Source organism: Panthera tigris, chromosome C2, assembly GCF_018350195.1.
Source record: "Panthera tigris isolate Pti1 chromosome C2, P.tigris_Pti1_mat1.1, whole genome shotgun sequence".
NCBI lineage: Eukaryota > Metazoa > Chordata > Mammalia > Carnivora > Felidae > Panthera > Panthera tigris.
In genome coordinates, this window is record NC_056668.1 from 150772839 (window position 1) to 150791233 (window position 18395).

General features: G+C 45.1%; 1 protein-coding gene and 1 pseudogene across 3 annotated transcripts in view; both read left to right on the forward strand.

The window, feature by feature from the left end:
• The window catches only part of SCN10A (sodium voltage-gated channel alpha subunit 10), a 93512-nt gene extending 81961 nt beyond the window's left edge, over nt 1–11551 (forward strand). For all 3 annotated transcript variants that reach the window (XM_007081019.2, XM_042956682.1, XM_042956683.1), the window contains 3 exons: nt 1101–1205; nt 6260–6530; nt 9843–11551. In XM_007081019.2, the coding sequence (XP_007081081.2) occupies nt 1101–1205; nt 6260–6530; nt 9843–11056 (1590 nt within the window). In that variant the 3' untranslated portion in view covers nt 11057–11551. The remainder of the gene's footprint in view (nt 1–1100; nt 1206–6259; nt 6531–9842) is intronic.
• Nucleotides 11552–13282: 1731 nt separating this feature from the next.
• Nucleotides 13283–16484, forward strand: LOC102949989 (annotated as a pseudogene).
• The last annotated feature ends 1911 nt before the right edge of the window (nt 16485–18395 follow it).

Below are 18395 nucleotides of genomic sequence, written 5' to 3' on the forward strand. Positions count from 1 at the left end.
AGTGGGGCCCTTCTCTGTCCCAGAGGGGCTCAGCAAGGTAGCTGTGAAGGCTGACCAGTGTCATCAGCACCGTAGAGGGTTTTGAGACCATTCAAGCAATCCCTTCTCTCATTTTACAGATGAGGAAACTGAGGCCTTGACAGGGAGCTGGCCACGTTAGGTGATAGAATGAGAAAAGCCAGTGATCAAATTGGGGGAGAAACTGTGTTTGCTGACTCCTTGCTCCAAATTTTCAGTGTGTCCCCACCAAGTGCTCCCAACCTCCTGACCCTGCCTCCAGCCCCACCAAGATGTTTCTCCCCAGAAGCCCTCTGTGCCCACAAATTTTCTGAAATCCCATAGATCTCCACAGATCTCAGCCCGCATCCCCACATTTGCAGTGACTAATTTACACGAACACGCTATGGAGATGGGAAGATTTCAAATTATGTCAGGAAGTGAAAGGTGAGGGGTGGAATGAAGGAGGTCTAGAGGGTCCTTAAAGAAAACCCAAAACTAAGGGAGGAAGGCATTTCCAACAGTGGAATTTAACTGTAACCGCAGAGGGCAACACACATGGCGGGGCCTTAAGAGAACCAATCAAGAATTCTCCAAGGGATTCTTGGATAAGTCAGTAATAGTCCTCAGCTCCTCTTCAGAAAGGGGTTAAGCGGCTGGGTCTCAGGGTCTTTGTTCCAGAAGACCCTGAAGGAAGCTCTTGCCCCTGGCAGGAACTGTGATTCTAGAAGCCTAGTGGATTTGACTGTAATGAGCAGGCTAGATTTAAGGCTCAGATTTAAAATGATATTTACCTTCTCCTGGGGTTCTACTCTCAAATGCCCCCTACTCTGTTGAGGCAACACCTCTGGGTTCTTGAAGAAGAGAAACAGGCTTTGTTCCAGAGTCCCAGGCAGGGAGTCAGAGCTGGGGCTCAGTCCTATCCACTCTGTCACTGTTTGTGACACCCAGACAGGACGCTGCTTGACTCTGGCCTTGACATGTCTTTCTACAGAGAAGGGAGTAGGAGGAGATGTACTTCTTCTCCAGCCTGCTCTGATTTTGGTATCCCTGGAAATTTCCATTGCTTTAATAATAGTGGTGTGTGCTATCCCCTCTCATACTTAGGGGGCCAGGACATCTTCATGACAGAGGAGCAAAAGAAGTACTATAATGCCATGAAGAAGCTGGGCTCCAAGAAGCCCCAGAAGCCCATCCCTCGGCCCCTGGTAAGCCCCAGAGCTTCCATCCAGAAGAGTATGTCTGGAAATCCAGGTGACAGCCTGTGCCTGTACCTGTGCCTGTGCCTGTGCTGCGTAGGGGTTGACCAGTGCTCTCTGTGAAGCAGTAAATCTGGGTTGTATTTGGGGACAAGGTAACGAGAGTTCCAAGATCCAAGGAATGAGGAGACTGAAAGAAGCAACTGTGGTATTCTGGAGTGAATATATCTCCTACAGTTACTCCAAATTGACCTGTTTAAGGAAGTACTGAGTTCCTCAACCAGTTTAGGGTTCAATCACAAGATTGGGAACAGGTTAGGCTAAACGATAGTAGAGGTGGTTAGAGCCCTGAGATGAAGGGTTTGTGTGGCTGTGCATCATGATCTAGCCTCCATACATAAATCTCCAGCCTCACCCTACATTCCACCCCACCCCTATAGTAGACAGAGAGGAAATGGCCAAAACCCAACCCCCCGGGATCCTGGCCCCAGTGATGGTCATGGTCAAGTGGCACAATAGGAATAAAAAGTTGTGTTTAGACTAACCAAAACTTAGAGCCATACTCCACTTTTATTCTTTATTCACAAAGACCCTAAGAGACATGCCATTTTATTTCTCCATTAAATGCAACACCCAAACCATACGTGTTATCACCTAAGTTCTTCTCAGTCCTCCACCAGAAGATGGAAAATGTCAAACCTCTAGTTGGCCTCTGTTGAGACTGGATGAGCAGGTTTGGGAGTGGGAGTATTGCTATGCTGGAAATGTACAACTGAACTTCTTCCAAGAATTTCTGAGCCATCCACTCCAGTGAATGGAATTGGCATCTTGTCCCTTTACATAACCTTTCTGTGGTTAAGATGTGGTATTTGTGAAGAAAACTACAGGTGCTGCATAGGGCACAATGCCATTAGCCTTTCCCCCCACCAGGGCAAAACCTAAGAACCTGCAACAAAGGAGTGGACCTTTCCCTAGAATTAGAGAGACATACATTCTGTTGGCCATGGCATTAGGATTTCTAAATCAAGGCATGGGGTTTGCATAAGTGACTAAAAACTTCATGAGCACACAGCCTTGAAAACATTTACAGGAGGAAAAAAAATGCTATGGTTTTCGGATGTATTTTACTTGGAAACAGTGGTCACAAATGTATCACTATGCTCAATTCTAACAAGAAGTGTTATAATGGAGGTGTCTGGGTGGCTGAGTTGGTTGAACATCTGACTTTTGATTTTGGCTCAGGTCATGATCCCAGGGTTGTGGAATTGAGCCCCATGTCAGGCTCAACACTGAGCATAGAGCCTGCTTGAGATTCTCTCTCTCCTGCCCCTCTCCCCCACTCATGCTCTCTCTCAAATAAAATAAATAATAAAAAGAAGTGTTACAACGAGGGGTGATAGGATGTTCAGACCTCTGTAGAGGCAGAGATTTCCTTCCAAATCCCCATAAGGATCAAGATAACTGGGGTGGAATGAACCTAAGGGAAAGTCCTTAAGGCTCAGGGAGTATCCCTCTGTCGGCCAGGTTAATGGGCAGGAAGGGGCTCAGAATTAAAAGATGTAGGTAAATGACTGAGCCCAGCCAATCAGCATCAAGTCAGGGGAGAAGGATCCTGAGACTTACAGATAATAAAGCAGCTGAGTCCCTGCTGGCCATCACTGGTGGCTAGACCAATGCTGAGTCCACAATTGAACTAGACACTAAGGAGTCTGTGCTAGGGACATCCCTTGGCGAATCATGTTGGTACCTTGCCCTATACACTGCTCAATCTCTCCATAACATCTCAGCTTCTCCCCTTTTATCAACCAACCCCACAGGCCACCATACCTTCCTCCTGTCAAGGAGGACAATTTCCCTGAGATAGGATTAACTGAATTTCAGAAAAGGGCCCTGGAGAGGACACTATCTTAATACAAAAGCAGGAACCTAATGTTGAAATTCCAGGCACTACAATAAGAGTGGAAGACAATGGTTGGGCAGGAAGAGTTACAATGAAATCACCATTTCTCCCGCTTAAGCCATAACCAAGACCCTCCAAGGTTGGCACTCAGGGAAGCCCTCACATGGATAAGGAAAGTGAGACATCACAGCCCAGCTGTATTTCTGAGATTCATCATCCCTTTGGATGGGAAGGGGGTGTATTACTAATTAACTATCAACACTGTCCTACCTTTAGTGGAAGAACACGGCTCTCTCCTTAATACTCTGTTCCAAGCACAGCCAACATAATTTTCCCTTTGTTCCCCTTATCGTAGCTGAGGCAAGACCTGAACATTTAATTAAGACTTTGAAGTCTTAGAGGTCCCAAAGGGGAAACTAGCAGAGCAGGGGCCCAAGCAACAACTGCATATGGCTGCTCTCCAGGGCCCAAAGCCTTCCCCTGCCCTCTCTCCTGGCTGGCATCCATATGGCAGGCAACATCTTGGTATTCACCACCAAGTGGGACAAGCCTGATCATCTGCCCTCCTCAAAGGCCAGACCCAAGCCAAAAGAGAAATTCCCACTCCCACCTAAGACTCACCTTCCCAGATCCAGCTCTCTTTTCACTAGACTATTAGCACTGGAATGCTCACCTTCTTCCCTTAGTAGTCCCAATATGTTGACTGGTCAGGTAAAAGCTGAGCATTGACACAGTAGTTCTGCCCCATAGGTGCATGGGTGCCATTTCACAGCAGGGTCAACCTGGGACACGCACACGTGTGCATGCGCGCGCGCGCGCACACACACACACACACACACACACACACACACACACCTCCACACTACTGGCAAAGCTCAAGTTCTAAATTTTATGCTTCATCCATAGCAAAGACTAAGACTTCCACAAGACTGGGAAATCTCATTCTGTAACATCCCCTGCTATAGAAATTACTAAAAGCAGGTTTCACATACTCCGCTTTATAGGAAAATAATAGGCTCTAGAATATCACATCATCAGTCACCCACTTCATCATCTCTGAGAGCACTGAGGGTTGCAGAGAAGTGATCCCTGCCCACAGGCTAAGCCAAGAGCAGCAAGCCACTCCATTCTCCAGCATACAAATATCTGGGGCGAACTCAATGCCCACATCTCAGTAATGCTGTCACCTGCTCTGTTCAATTACAAGTTGTGTGGTCATAATTAGGCCTTTATTTTTCTTGCCATTTTCAGTGATGAAATGGAAGTTATTCGTGGCTCTGCAATCCCCCTCCCACTCCAGAAGAGACACAGACCAGCAGTTATGCCAAGATCCAGGCCCATTTGGGTCTGATCCTTTACTCCAACCCCACAGAGTAGCAATCCCTCCCCACCAGGAAGCAGAAAACAAGATCCAGCCTCTGTCACAGCCCTTCTCCTCTCTGTCTGCTTTGCAGCTTCTGTGAGCTCCCTGGTGAGACTCATGACAGGGTCCTCTCTGCCTCCACTCATGCAGAGCCCCAAACATAGTACACATTCAGTAAGTGCCTATTATACACAATAGATTGGCCTTCTAATTTTATTTGAGGTATGGGTAATTCAGAGCTGTCCGTTCTGTCATCCATTCATTCATCTATTTATTGAGGATCTATTTCATGTCAGGTACTTACTAATTCACAGGCTGGAGAGATTGCTAAGAGAGAAAGAATAGGGTGAAGAGTCCTGCCTAGACTGAGCCTTGAGGTGCTCTAACATCTATGGGTTGCATAAAGAAGACTCAAAACAGAGCGGCCAGAAAGGCAAGAAAAGAACCAGGAAAGTAAGGCACGATGGAAACCAAGAAAGGATAGTTTCAGCGTGGCATGTGTGGCAAGCAATGCTGAACAGGTGTCCATGGACTTACATTATGGAGGTCATCGGTGATCTGAATGAGAACCATCTCAGTGGCGGGATGGGGACAAAAGTTATGTTGGAGTGAGTGGGAAACAGTGATTGCACAACATGCCTTTAAGAATTTACTGTAAGAGTGGAGGGGAGGAGTAGGGTGGTAGGTTGTAAGGTTCAGGAAGATTTTTCTTTAAGCTAGGAACAGCTGGGTTATTAGAGATTTAGTTAAGGAACCAAGAGGTAGTAGCCAAGAGAGGCCATATCTGGCCAAAAGCCTCACTCCTCAGTAATGAAGCCAAAGGACCAGGAGGTTGGCAAGTGTCAGCAGTGAAGAAGAGGTAAAGGTGGGCTACATAAATGACACAAGCTTCAGGGGAGGAAGGGTTTTGCAAGCTGCAGGAGGAGCAAAGTTCCGAAAGATACAATGGGAAAAGAGAAGGACCCCAAGCCTGTCCCTTTGACCTGGGGTACCTGGGGTGGGGGAGAATAGCAGCCACTGAGTTTGCAGTTCTTTGTTTGTTTTTGTGAGAGAGAGAGCGAGAGAGAGTGCCGCATGAGCAAGGGAGGGGCAGAGAGAGAGGGAGGGAGAGAGAATCCCAAGCAAGCTCTGCACTAATAGTGTGGAACACAATGTAGTGCTTGACCCCACAAACCCTGAGATCATGACCTGAGCTGAAATCAAGAGTTGGACGCTCGATTGATTGTGCCACCTAGGGGCTCTGAGTTTGCAGTTCTTGAACTCGTGCTATGCAGGCACTGTGGGAACACAATGTTAAATGAGACATGGCCCCTTCCTCAAAGAGTTCACTGTCTAGCAGAGAAGAGAAGCACACATGAAATGCTAGAACTCAAGACTGACTACAAAGGCTGTGGGAGGAAAGAGGAAATGAGCAATGTGGTATGATGTGATTAGGGAGATCTCCCTGGAGGAAGTGGGGCTTAAGAAAAATGGATCACTCCAGACTATTTGGATTTAGACAGCCAAGAGAAGGGATGGGAAAGACTTTGCAAATGGAGCACCAGCAAGGACAAAGTGCCTGATGACTTCAAAGGGGTGAGAAAGATAACAAGGACTTGAATCGAGGCATTGAGGTAGAATCAACTAAGGATAAGATTCTGGAAGGAGTAAGGACAGGACTTGGCTTCTCTCTGGATGTGGAGTGTGAGCAAGACAAGAGAGACAGGCTTTAGAAAGCCATCTGTGGAGAGCACAGCCTCTCTAGATGCGTTGTGTATGTTGGCCAGTAAGGCCCTGATATACCATCTCTTGTTTTCTCAGAACAAGTACCAGGGCTTTGTCTTTGACGTTGTGACCAGACAAGCTTTTGACATCATCATCATGGTCCTCATCTGCCTCAATATGATCACCATGATGGTGGAGACTGATGACCAGAGTGAAGAAAAGACAAAAATCCTCAACAAAGTCAACCAGTTCTTTGTGGCTGTCTTCACGGGAGAGTGTGTCATGAAGGTGTTCGCCTTACGGCATTACTACTTCACCAATGGCTGGAATGTCTTTGACTTCATTGTCGTGGTCCTCTCCATTGGGAGTAAGTGGGCTCACAGCTGGCAGGGAAGCCCAGCCTCTGCTTGGGGTTGTTTGGGTTGTTGTTTTCAAAACCAAGAGGGCAACCAACAAATTTGTCCAATACCTATTACATATTAGAGGAGCCCGGTATTTGCTGCTTTCCAAGAGCAGCAGGTTTAAAATGCCTCTGGGCCTCTCGGTGAAATGGAGAGTTTCCATCGGCCTTCTCCATGCAGTCATGAAGGGTTTTTAGGCACCTACTGTGTGCATAGCCCATTGGCTGAGCTTTGGGGGCTGTTAGGGATAATCACTCCTCCAGAGAAAATAAGATGATGGAGTTTCCTTTATCTTGATGGCCTTCAAAGTGAAGAATGGGTGGTGTGATGTGAGGTGAGTCATAAAATACTTTCTGGAAAAGGAGGTGGTTGCCAGAAGAGTGGGAAATACTAAGAGTGTTCAAAGGAGATTTTTTTTTTTAAGTTATATGAGACCTTTATTTCAAAATGAAATTTCTTATAAAACAGTGATTGTCCAGGGACATCTGGTGGCTCAGTCAGTTGAGCATCTGACTTTGGCTCAGGTCATGATCTCACAGTTCGTGAGTTCGAGCCCCGCATCGGGCTCTGTGCTGATGGCTCAGAGCCTGGAGCCTGCTTCGGATTCTGTGTCTCCCTCTCTCTCAGCCCTTCCCCCACTTGTGCTCTGTCTCTCTCTGTCTCTCAAAAATAAATAAATGTAAAAAAAAAATTTTTTTAAACAATGATTGTCCAACCCTAATAATTTAAAAATCAGGAAACATTTATTCAGTGCTACTCTATAGTGTAGAAACTGCCTGTACAAAGGAGATTCTTAAGTCAAGGATCTAGAATTAAATATCTATAAAACTGTCCACTTAGGGAATGTGAGTGATAGAAAAATCAAAGGGTCAATGCCAAGAGATCAATGCTCTTAGGGCCTAGTGTAGGTGTTGAATGATAGGCCCAGTTTTGGAGGACCAATGAGTGTTCAGAGAAAATTAATAAAGTCAGAAGCTAAAGCGGGGAATGGAGCCACCATAGCTGGGTACTTGCTGACATCTGAGGACTGGGATGCATTCCTTGGATCTTCACAATAGCTCTCTGGAGTGTTCTTATCCTCATCTTGGAATTTAAAATTGAGCCTCACAGATTAAGAAAGTGATACAAGGTCACAGTTTGTAAAGGGCAGAGCTGAATTTAGTCCAGGCTAATGTTCTTCTTCTTCTTTTTTTTTTTTTAATGTTTACTTATTTTTGAGAGACAGAGCACAAGTGGGGGAGGGGCAGAGAGAGAAGGAGACACAGAATCTGAAGCAGGATCCAGGCTCTGAGCTGTCAGCACAGAGCCAAAGGAACCTACGAACTGCGAGATCATGACCTGAGTCGAAGTCAGTCACTTAACCGACTGAGCCACCCAAGCGCCCCAGACCAGGCTAATGTTCTTCTAATGAACTAGCTGCTTTCCAACAATAACCGAGAGAGTGTTCCTGGCCTTCTTGTGGTTTAGGCAAAGTTTGGCTCTACAAAGGCCAAATCCCACGCGCCAGCTTTACTTTGCATTATAAATATATCCTGGCCTGTTATATCATAACTTGCTTACTTTTCATGTCAGGGCATAGCTGTGGATTTCATTTTCCATTGATTTACCATCAAAAGCTAACAGCATCTAAATACAACTTGGCAGCATTTAATCAATCTCCCCACCCAGGTGCTGAAACACAGCCTTGGGTTGTGTTTATTTGTTGGTGAGTTTACGTTTATTTTTGTGTTTCGCTTTGTTTTCCTGCTGCTGGTGGTTTTTGTGGGAGGTTTGTTTTGTTTGTTTGCTTTCCCAAAGTGGGAGATTTTAAAGGCCATTTTGATTTTATAATAGAGAAAAGAGCTTGCTTATGTGGGCTCCCATATCAATTCTATAGAAATAAATATACTCAAAGTACTCCAATCTATGATGGGGACACCTTAACTGCTAGTTCCTATGACCCACACAGCAACACCATCCACTGGTTAGAAATAAGTCATAGAGGCAGCTAGAAAACTAGTGAAAGAACCCACCTCTTCACCCCCCTGCCCTCCCTCTCTCCCTTTCTTCCTTCCCACCAGCAAGACATGTATTGAGTACCTAATTGCTATAAGTATGAAGACTCATTATCCCTTGAAGTACATGTAAACTGGTTGGCTGGCAGAATCTTAGTAGATTATATAGAAACATAATGTACCCCACACTGTAGAAAAATATCCCAGTTAAATTGACTTTAAGAGAGGGGCTTTCATAAAGATTTTATAATATAATATTATAATTGCTTCTTGAATCTCTTCCCATTTCCTTCCTCCTTCCAACACAATACTGTGACCACCCGTATTCATATGAAAAAAGGCAAGTAGGAGACGAAGGTCAAGGGAACCCTGGCAAAGAGAGAGAGAGCTGGCCGCCACACTCCTCATCATTTGTCCTAAGAGGTTTCAAATCCTGTCTGACCTAAAGGCCTCGCCTAATCTTTGGTGGGCCCTGTGTCCCACAAATCTTCAAATTAGATAGCATATAGGGAGACATATACATTCTTCATCTTTCCAACTTTGTTCATAGTTGGGGGTGGGAGGGCTGTAACTGACCCTAAACAAGCCTATCTGCAGGCCCTAACATACAGTTCAAACGCAGCTGGAAATGAAAGAAACAAATACAAGCCATTATGTAGACAGCTGGCCATTCAAAGCCATTCTGCTTTAGCTGTCAGCAAGTTGCCCGACTCCTCAGGCCCCCCTTGTAATTAACACCAGGCTCTGTACAATTATCCACAGGACCATGTGCCAGGAACTAAGTCAATCTTCCCAGTAGGAGATGGGGAAATGAATCACAAGGGACCCTGACCTTCACAGAGCACAGGGCAAGGGTGGAGGAAAAGGCATGTCCCAAGGCTGAATTCTCAAGGAAGAGTAGGACCTGTGTCATAGACAGAAATGGACCAGGACTGTGTGTATGTGGAATATGGTGCCATCACTTCCAGCTAGGCTGCAGAAGGTAGGGCTTTGACCATGGAGGTTGACTAAGAGGAAGACATTCCAGATGGAAGGAAAGAAAGATAAGAACATGGTGGGAAGGATGGGACTTACTTCAGAGACAAACGATTTATGCAGTGAGCATGTACGGAGCCCCTACATTATGCCAATCGCCATGCGATGCTCAGAGGGCCCAGAGTACTTGATTACAGATCCTCACATGGAGGTCCACACAGAGCAGAGACGGGAGAGCGTGACTGCGGCCAGCTTTGTCAAGGCTCATGCTTGTAAGTACTAATTAGATCATTTTCCTCTCTTCTAAAGGCCTGGTGTTTTCTGCGATTCTGACGTCACTCGAAAATTACTTCTCCCCAACGCTCTTCCGAGTCATCCGCCTGGCCCGAATCGGCCGCATCCTCAGGCTGATCCGAGCGGCCAAGGGGATCCGCACGCTGCTCTTTGCCCTCATGATGTCCCTGCCCGCCCTCTTCAACATAGGGCTGCTGCTCTTCCTCGTCATGTTCATCTACTCCATCTTCGGCATGGCCGGCTTCGCCTACGTCAAGTGGGAGGCCGGCATCGACGACATGTTCAACTTCCAGACCTTCGCCAACAGCATGCTGTGCCTCTTCCAGATCACCACGTCGGCCGGCTGGGACGGCCTCCTCAGCCCCATCCTCAACACGGGGCCCCCCTACTGCGACCCCAACCTGCCCAACGGCAACGGCTCCCGGGGGAACTGCGGGAGCCCGGCCGTGGGCATCCTCTTCTTCACCACCTACATCATCATCTCCTTCCTCATCGTGGTCAACATGTACATCGCAGTGATTCTGGAGAACTTCAATGTGGCCACACAGGAGAGCAGTGAACCTCTGAGTGAGGACGACTTTGACATGTTTTATGAGACCTGGGAGAAGTTTGACCCGGAAGCCACTCAGTTTATTACCTTTTCTGCCCTCTCGGACTTTGCAGACACCCTCTCTGGCCCCCTGCGAATCCCAAAACCCAATCAGAATGTATTAATCCAGATGGACCTGCCCTTGGTCCCTGGAGATAAGATCCACTGTTTGGACATTCTTTTTGCCTTCACTAAGAATGTTCTGGGAGAATCTGGGGAGTTGGATTCTCTGAAGGCAAACATTGAAGAGAAGTTTATGGCAACTAATGTTTCAAAAGCATCTTATGAACCAATAGCAACCACCCTCCGGTGGAAGCAAGAAGACATTTCGGCTACTGTCATTCAAAAGGCCTATCGGAGCTATGTGCTGCACCGCTCCAAGACAACCTCCAGCCCTCCAGGTGTGCCCAGGGCTGAGGAGGAGGCTGTGTCACCCCCAGATGAAGCCTTTGCTGGATTCATGGCAAATGAAAACTGTGCCCTCCCAGACAAATCTGAAAGTGTGTCTGCTGTATCTTTCCCACCATCCTATGACAGTGTCACTAGAGGCCTTAGTGATCAAGTCAACCTGAGCACATCCAGCTCAATGCAGAATGAAGATGAAGCTACCAGTAAGAAAGCAACTGCCCCTGGGCCCTAGTGAGGACACTCTAGCATGGACATAACCAGTTCTGATGTGACCTTCTGCTCTGTGATAACTCTTTCCCACTACAGGTGGCACCCAGCTACCCCCCCATCGATGCATGCCACCGGTCAGTGTCAGAACCGGGAAGAGAACGCAATTGGCACCCACCTTTGCAGAAACCGTCATATGCCCAAAGGAGTCAGAGCCTAGAGCATCTCCACTGTGACTACCCTTTTGAATTTCAATGTCAGATGATGTATTCTCTTACTTTCCAGAAAATGTCCCTGGTCCTCTTATTTTCATTGTGACCAGAGCTTACATCTACTGTGACAAACTTCTCAGGACCAGAACTTCCAAAGATCTATGGCAAGGATGTTGCTGAAGGTCCAAGGTAGTCCTCTGTGAAACACCACATAGGGATTGGCAATCTTATTTAGGATTCTGCATGACTGCATGTTGAGAGTTGCCAGACAATTGTTCCTGCCCAGGGTAACATCTGTGGTCTATGTCACGAAAGGCCTTTGAGATATCCATTAAAATTAATATTTTTAAAGGTATAGCAAGGCCAATGTTATATCTTAAAGCATCATTTTAAAAAATTGTATGATACTGACATTTGTCATAAATCACTTCTTCACTTTCAGGTTTCCTGATATTATTTTGCAGTTTGAGCTTGAGTCTGGATGGGGCAGGAAGTAGCACTGTCCTGAAAGTTTGTTCTAATCCTAAGTACTCCACCAACTGCCATGCCACCTGCACCACACCCTTTCCCCTCTGAACCTCAGTTTCCCCTCTTGTAATATTGGTGGGAGGCAGGAGACAAAATGGACACTCTCTATAGCCCTTGCATTTCCTGTTATAGAACTCAGTCGCGCTCTGTTCCAATTTAGATGAGGAAAACACTCTCTCCTGAAGCTGCCAATGGTCAGACTTTCCTGCTGTGTGGCTAAAGAGGCAGCTTTTGGATACATTCCAGAACCAGTTTCACATCTCATAAGCAGACCTTAAGAAGGAAAGTTTTCACATTTCCCTTGGGCCAAGTTTCCATTATTAGTATAATCAAAAGAAAAGGGACATTTTGAAAAAGATGAACTGAGAGATAAAAGGTATGGTCAATATTTTCTTAAATTCATCCTACAAATGTGATTAAGTAACTATTCTATGACAGGCATGCTCTAAATACAAGCGATAATGGGAACTAAGCCCCAAACAATTCATTGGACTTAAGCAGTGGGTGAAGAAAGGGTTGTCAGAAGATAATATTCAGCCCAAAGAATGTGGCGGGTCTTAAGATGAAGGAGAGCAAAGACTTCATGTGACAACATAGGGTATAAAGGATCTCCATGACACCCATGATCTTCTATTAGCCCTTGGGACATTTCCTGCCACAATAACAAGGAACAGGTAAATTTGCTGGTATATATATTTAATCACGTCTTAAGACTTCCCATTTATACAATTACAAAGCCTAGAGACTAGTCCGCCATACATGCCTCATGGATACAGATTTTCTGAAACCTTGATCTCCTTTCTCTGTCACTGTTGGCCCATCAGAGGCCAAAGTGGCTTTCAAGATGCTTGTCGGGGGTTTGTCAGCACCCACAGATGGAGGTTAATATGGTGATGATGGAATAACTGAGGGCATGGGCTATCCCAGGACAAATCAGATGTTCTCTGGATGCGTGATTTGTATCTTAAGGATGAGTTCAACAAAATGGCTCTTCCTCCCTGGTTTCTCTGAACCAGGGAGCACAGATGTTGATGGTGCCACTTCTTCAACCTCTAAATCCCATGAATTTAATTAAATGCCATCTAAGACAGCTGGATGGACAGAGAACTTGGGGAATGGCTTGTTTTTATATGTTCTGTGGAAGAATGAAATGTACCCAATCATCAGACTAGTTTTATTAAGTAGATGATATTATTCTCAAAGATATTCCTGATCCATTTTTGCCCCAGGTTGTGACTTGAGTTGTTCCCCCCCACCCCTGAAAAAGATATGTTGAAGTTCTAAGCCATGGTACCTGCAAATGTGACCTTATTTGGAAATAGAGTCTTTGTAGATGCAGTAATAGTGGATTTAAGTGGGCCCTAATCCAGTGATGAATATCTCTAAAACATGAGGGAAATTTGAACATAGACACACAGAGAAGAGAATGCCATGTGAAAACACACACACACACACACACACACACACACACACACAGAAGCTTTGTGAAGACAGAGGCAGAAATTAGAGTGATGTGGCTGCAAGCCAAGGAATGCCAAGTATTGCTGGAAACCACCAAAAACTAGAAAAGGACAAAGAAGGATTCTTCTCTAGAACCTTCAGAGACAGCATAGACCCGTCAATATTCTGGCCTCCAGAACTGGGAGAGAATACGTGCCTGTTATTTTAAGCCACCTAGTTTGTGGTACTTTGTTACAGCAGCCCTAGCAAACTAACACACCCCACCTTTTTTCTATACAGATGCATTTCCCAAATTATTATGGGAACCACTGGAAAAGTAATTCAATAGACACAGCTTGCATTGCACAGAGTTTTCAGAAATCTATTCACTAAACAGAAGCTTACTGATTAGAACCATATCTTGCCAGGAGTGGCCGCACGGCTCCCCAGGTTCCCGGGCCGGTGGCTATTTAAGCGCGGCCCACCGTGTCAGCTGCGTGGCAGCCTGGAGGCTCGGCACCCGGGAGTCATGCTCGCTTCGCGGAGGCGCTAGCTGGCCGGGGACCTGAGTCTAGAAGCAAGACTTCTTCCATCTACTGCTTGTCAAATGGTAGACTGGACATTCGGAAAGCCTGTAATGGGGGGTTTGCTTTTTAGACCTTGGGAGAAAGAAATAATACCTTGTAGAAAAGTACAATATTAGGCTCCAAAGATGGCCAACAAACCCTTTTACCCAGATTATTTTAAGCTGAACTGGAGGGGACGTGGGGAGGCTTCAGGAAGAGGTCTTACCTACTGTCTTCAGGGACAGATAAGGATCTGTAGCAGGTTATGTTCATCTGAGACTTCGGGGATTGCCTGGTGTCACTAAGCATCTGCTGGTGCTGGAGGTGGCTGTCTGCCTTCTTGCCGTGTCTAACGAAGTAGAAACGAGCACAACTAATGGTCAGCCTGACCAACAGGCTGCACCAAAAGCATCATCGAAGAAGGAAAAAAAAGGCTCTGAAAAGACAGATGAGTATCCTTTGGCCAGATTCAAAGGTGATGGTGTAAAATACAAGGCCAGGCTGATTGGCATTGATGATGTGCCCGATGCAAGAGGGGATAAAATGAGCTAAGATTCCATGATGAAACTAAAGGGAATGGCGGCAGCTGGTTGGTCTCAAGGACAACACAAACAAAGGATCTGGGTCAACATTTTCCTTTCTGGGATAAAAATAATTGATGAGAACAACTGGCGTGATAGAGCATGAACGCCCAGTAAATAAAATTTCTTTCGTTGCCCGTGATGTGACAGACAACCAGGTGTTTGGTTATGTGTGTGGAGGAGAAGGCCAGCATCAGTTTTTTTGTCATAAAAACAGGACAACAGGCTGAGCCATTAGTTGTTGATCTTAAAGACCTCTTTCAAGTTATCTACAATGTAAAGAAAAAGGAAGAAGAAAAGAAAAAGATGGAAGAAGCCAACAAGGCACTAGAGAACAGGAGTGAGACCCTACTGACCCTTGATGACCAAGCTAACAAACTAAAATTGGGTGTTGACCAGATGGATTTGTTTGGGGACATGTCTACACCTCCTGACCTAAATAGTCCAGCAGAAAACAAAAATACCCTGTTAGTGGATCTAAACTCTGAAATCGACACCAAGCAGAATTCTTTAAGAGAAAATCCATTCTTAACAAATGGCATTACCTCCTGCTCTCTTCCTCGACCAAAGCCTCAGGCAGCTTTCTTGCCTGAAAATGCCTTTTCTGCCAATCTCAACTTCTCTCCCACTCCTAATCCTGATCCTTTCCATGATGATCCTTTTGCACAGCCAGACCAATCCTTTTGCACAGCCAGACCAATCGACACCCTCTTCATTTGATTCTCTCAAATCTTCAGATCAGAAGAAAGAGAATTTGAGTAGTTTGTCTACTCCACTGAGTAACAGGCCCCTGAATGGGGATGTTAACTACTTTGGTCAGCAGTTTGACCAAATCTCTAACCTGACTGGCAAACAGGAAGCTCAGGCAGGCCTGTGGCCCTTTTCAAGTACACAAACACAGCCAGCAGTGAGAACTCAAAATGGGGTATCTGAAAGAGAACAGAACGGCTTCCATGGCAAATCCTCCCTGAAGCCTTTTGTGGGAAGCCCTCCCAAAGGACTGTCCATACCGAATGGCGAAAAGCAGGACTTGGAAAGCTCTGTCCAGTCCTCACCACATGACCCTATAGCCATTATCCCACTTCCACAAAGTACCAAACCAGGACGAGGCAGAAGGACTGCTAGGTCTCCAGCAAAAGACTTGCCTGCATCAGACATCTTTACCCCTCCCATCTCAGAACTTCCCAGCCAGACATCACCTACAGGACAATCTGCAACCCTACAGACCAACCCTCTGGATCTCTTTAAAACAAATGCTTCTACCCCAGTGGGACCCCTTGCGGGTTTAGGTGGTATACCAGGTAGCCTCCCCCCCCCCCCCCCGCCCCACCCCAGGCAGGACTATGGAATCCAACATCTTTAGTCTTCAATCAGTCCGTGTTAGTGGTACCAGGAGCCACGATGAGGGGTCAGCCTTCAGGATTCAGTCAGCCAGTTGTTTTTACCAAAAGCCCAGGTGTTCCAAGTTGGAAGTAGCCTTCATCTTAGCAGCTTTAACTCCAACTCCAGGCCCTGTTGTTTGGGGCCCATCAGCCTCTGTGGCACCCAATACTTGGTCATCAACAAGCCCTTTGGGGAACCCTTTCCAGAGCAATATTTTTCTGACTTCTACTATGTCTGCCCAGTCCCCTCCTATGCTCTCCTCTGTCCTGGTCACTCCTCCTCAACCACCTCCCAGAACTGGCCCTCCAAAGGACACCTCCAGTGATGCCCTCACTGCCTTGGACCCACTTGGGGATAAAGAAGTCAAAGAAGCGAAAGAAATGTTTAAGGACTTTCAACTTCGGCAGCCACCTGCTGTGCCTGCAAGGAAGGGAGAGCAGACTTCCTCCGGGACCTCAAGTGCCTTCTCCAGTTATTTTAAGAGCAAAGTTGGCATTCCGCAGGAGAATGCAGACCATGATGACTTTGATGCTAATCAACTGTTGAAAAAGACCAATGAACCACCAAAGCCAGTTCCCAGACGGGATTCCCTGCCAGTTACCAAATCTGCTGACAATGCATTTGAGAACCCTTTCTCTAAAAATTCTTTCAGTTCATCGCAAACCTCTATGGCTTCTCAACCCACATCTCCTGATGTATATAGGGATCCTTTTGGAAATCCTTTTGCCTAACTTCTGAACTTGATATGCTGACTCTCCAGAGGAACAAAAATTTTGGCCTTTTTGCTAATAGTCAGACACCTTGACCTCTGTTCTTGTTCCAGCTTTGACATATTAGCTGTTGCTTTATTTCTTGCTGTCTCTTCCACTTGTAAAATATCTTTCACTTTCTGTTTAGATTAAAGCTAAACTGAATCTATGGCTTTAAATAAACAAAGACTCTAAATTCTCTTAAAAAAAAAACCCACAAGCTTAGTCCTTGAAAATTTCACTAGATCTACTTGAAAGTTCAGCCGGTGGTCCAATTACAAGGCTAAGCGAATCTTAGAGGTCCAGGGCAGATGGAAAATCAGAGCTGAAGGGAAACAAGAAACAGAACAGCAGTGTTGACTGTATAAATATCTGAAACCTTAAAATATGCCTCCACTATAAACACTACCTTGACTTTTTAATCCATTAAACTGTGTAACACAGAGACATACGTGGCCAAGAACATTCAAGAACATCCAGCCAACACAGATGAGAAGATGTAAGCAGAGCCTCGGTGTGCTAGAGCGTTTGCCTTAAGACAAAGGTGAAGTCACTTTCCCAAGCACTAGGGATGTAAAATTAGTAAGACGCATCCTCAGCCTGGAGCTGAACACAGGCTGAGGTTTAATAAAAAATAAAAAATAAAAAATAAAAAATAAAGCAGTCCCAAGATTTCCAACAGTGACAGGCTAGTAAAAGTTTGTATTATTATTAAACTTTGCTAAGTTAAGAATTCATGAATTAATTACTAGGATTGCCACTAGCAGAATAGAAACAAAGTATATTCCAAATGAGGATGGGGGATATAAGCTAATAAATAATTAGACAATCAAAAAAGTAAGATAGGGAGGAAGATATGAGAAATATAGAACAAGAGGAACAAATAGAAAAGACAGAGTAATGTAGTATATTTGAAAACAAATATATCAACAGTTATATTAAATGTAAATGGACTATGTGCTCCAAAAAATCAGCAAAGATTGTAACACAGAATTTTTAAATGCCAATAAACAATGTTTATAGAAAGACAAAACTAAAGCCTAAAGTTATCAAAAAGATAAAAATAAAAAGAGGGAAAAGATATACCATGTAACTATTAATCAAGTAGCTGCAAAGTTCATGGTTTTTTCCAAGTATTTAGGGAACATTTACAGAAATAGTCATTATAACTAGACATAGGGGTACCTGGGTGGCTCAGTCAGTTAAGCACCCGACTTCAGCTCAGGTCATGATCTCACAGTTCGTGAGTTAGAGCCCCGCATAAGGCTCTGTGCTGACAGCTCAGAGCCTGGAGCCTGCTTTGGATTCTGTCTCTCTCTCTCTCTCTCTCTCTCTCTGCCTCTCCCCCACTCACGCTCTCTCTCTCCCTCAAAAATAAATAAACATTTTTTAAAAATTAAAAAAATAACTACACATAGAATAATATTTTGAAAGTTTTCAAGACACTAGAAGTATATAATGTGTTTTCTGACCACACTTTGATTTAGCTGAGAATCAAAAACAAAAGGAAACAGACCAAAGCATATATGGATATTTAATATATGACAAAAATGGCATAACATAGCAGTGAGAAAAAGATGACCTTCCTACAAATGGCATTAGGACAATTGTATTTTCATGAGAAATGAAACAAAATTGGACCCCAACCTAAGACTGTATTTTTTTAATGTTTTGTTTTGTTTTGTTTTGTTTTGTTTTGTTTTGTTTTGTTTGAGAGAGAGAGACAGAGTGCGAGCCAGGGAGGAGCAGAAAGAGGGAGACACAGAATCCAAAGCAGGCTCCAGGCTCTGAGCTGTCAGCACAAAGCCCGAAGGGGGCTTGAACTCACAAACAGCAAGATCATGACCTGAACCAAAGTCAGACATTCAACTGACTGAGCCACTCAGGTGCCCCTAAGACTGTATT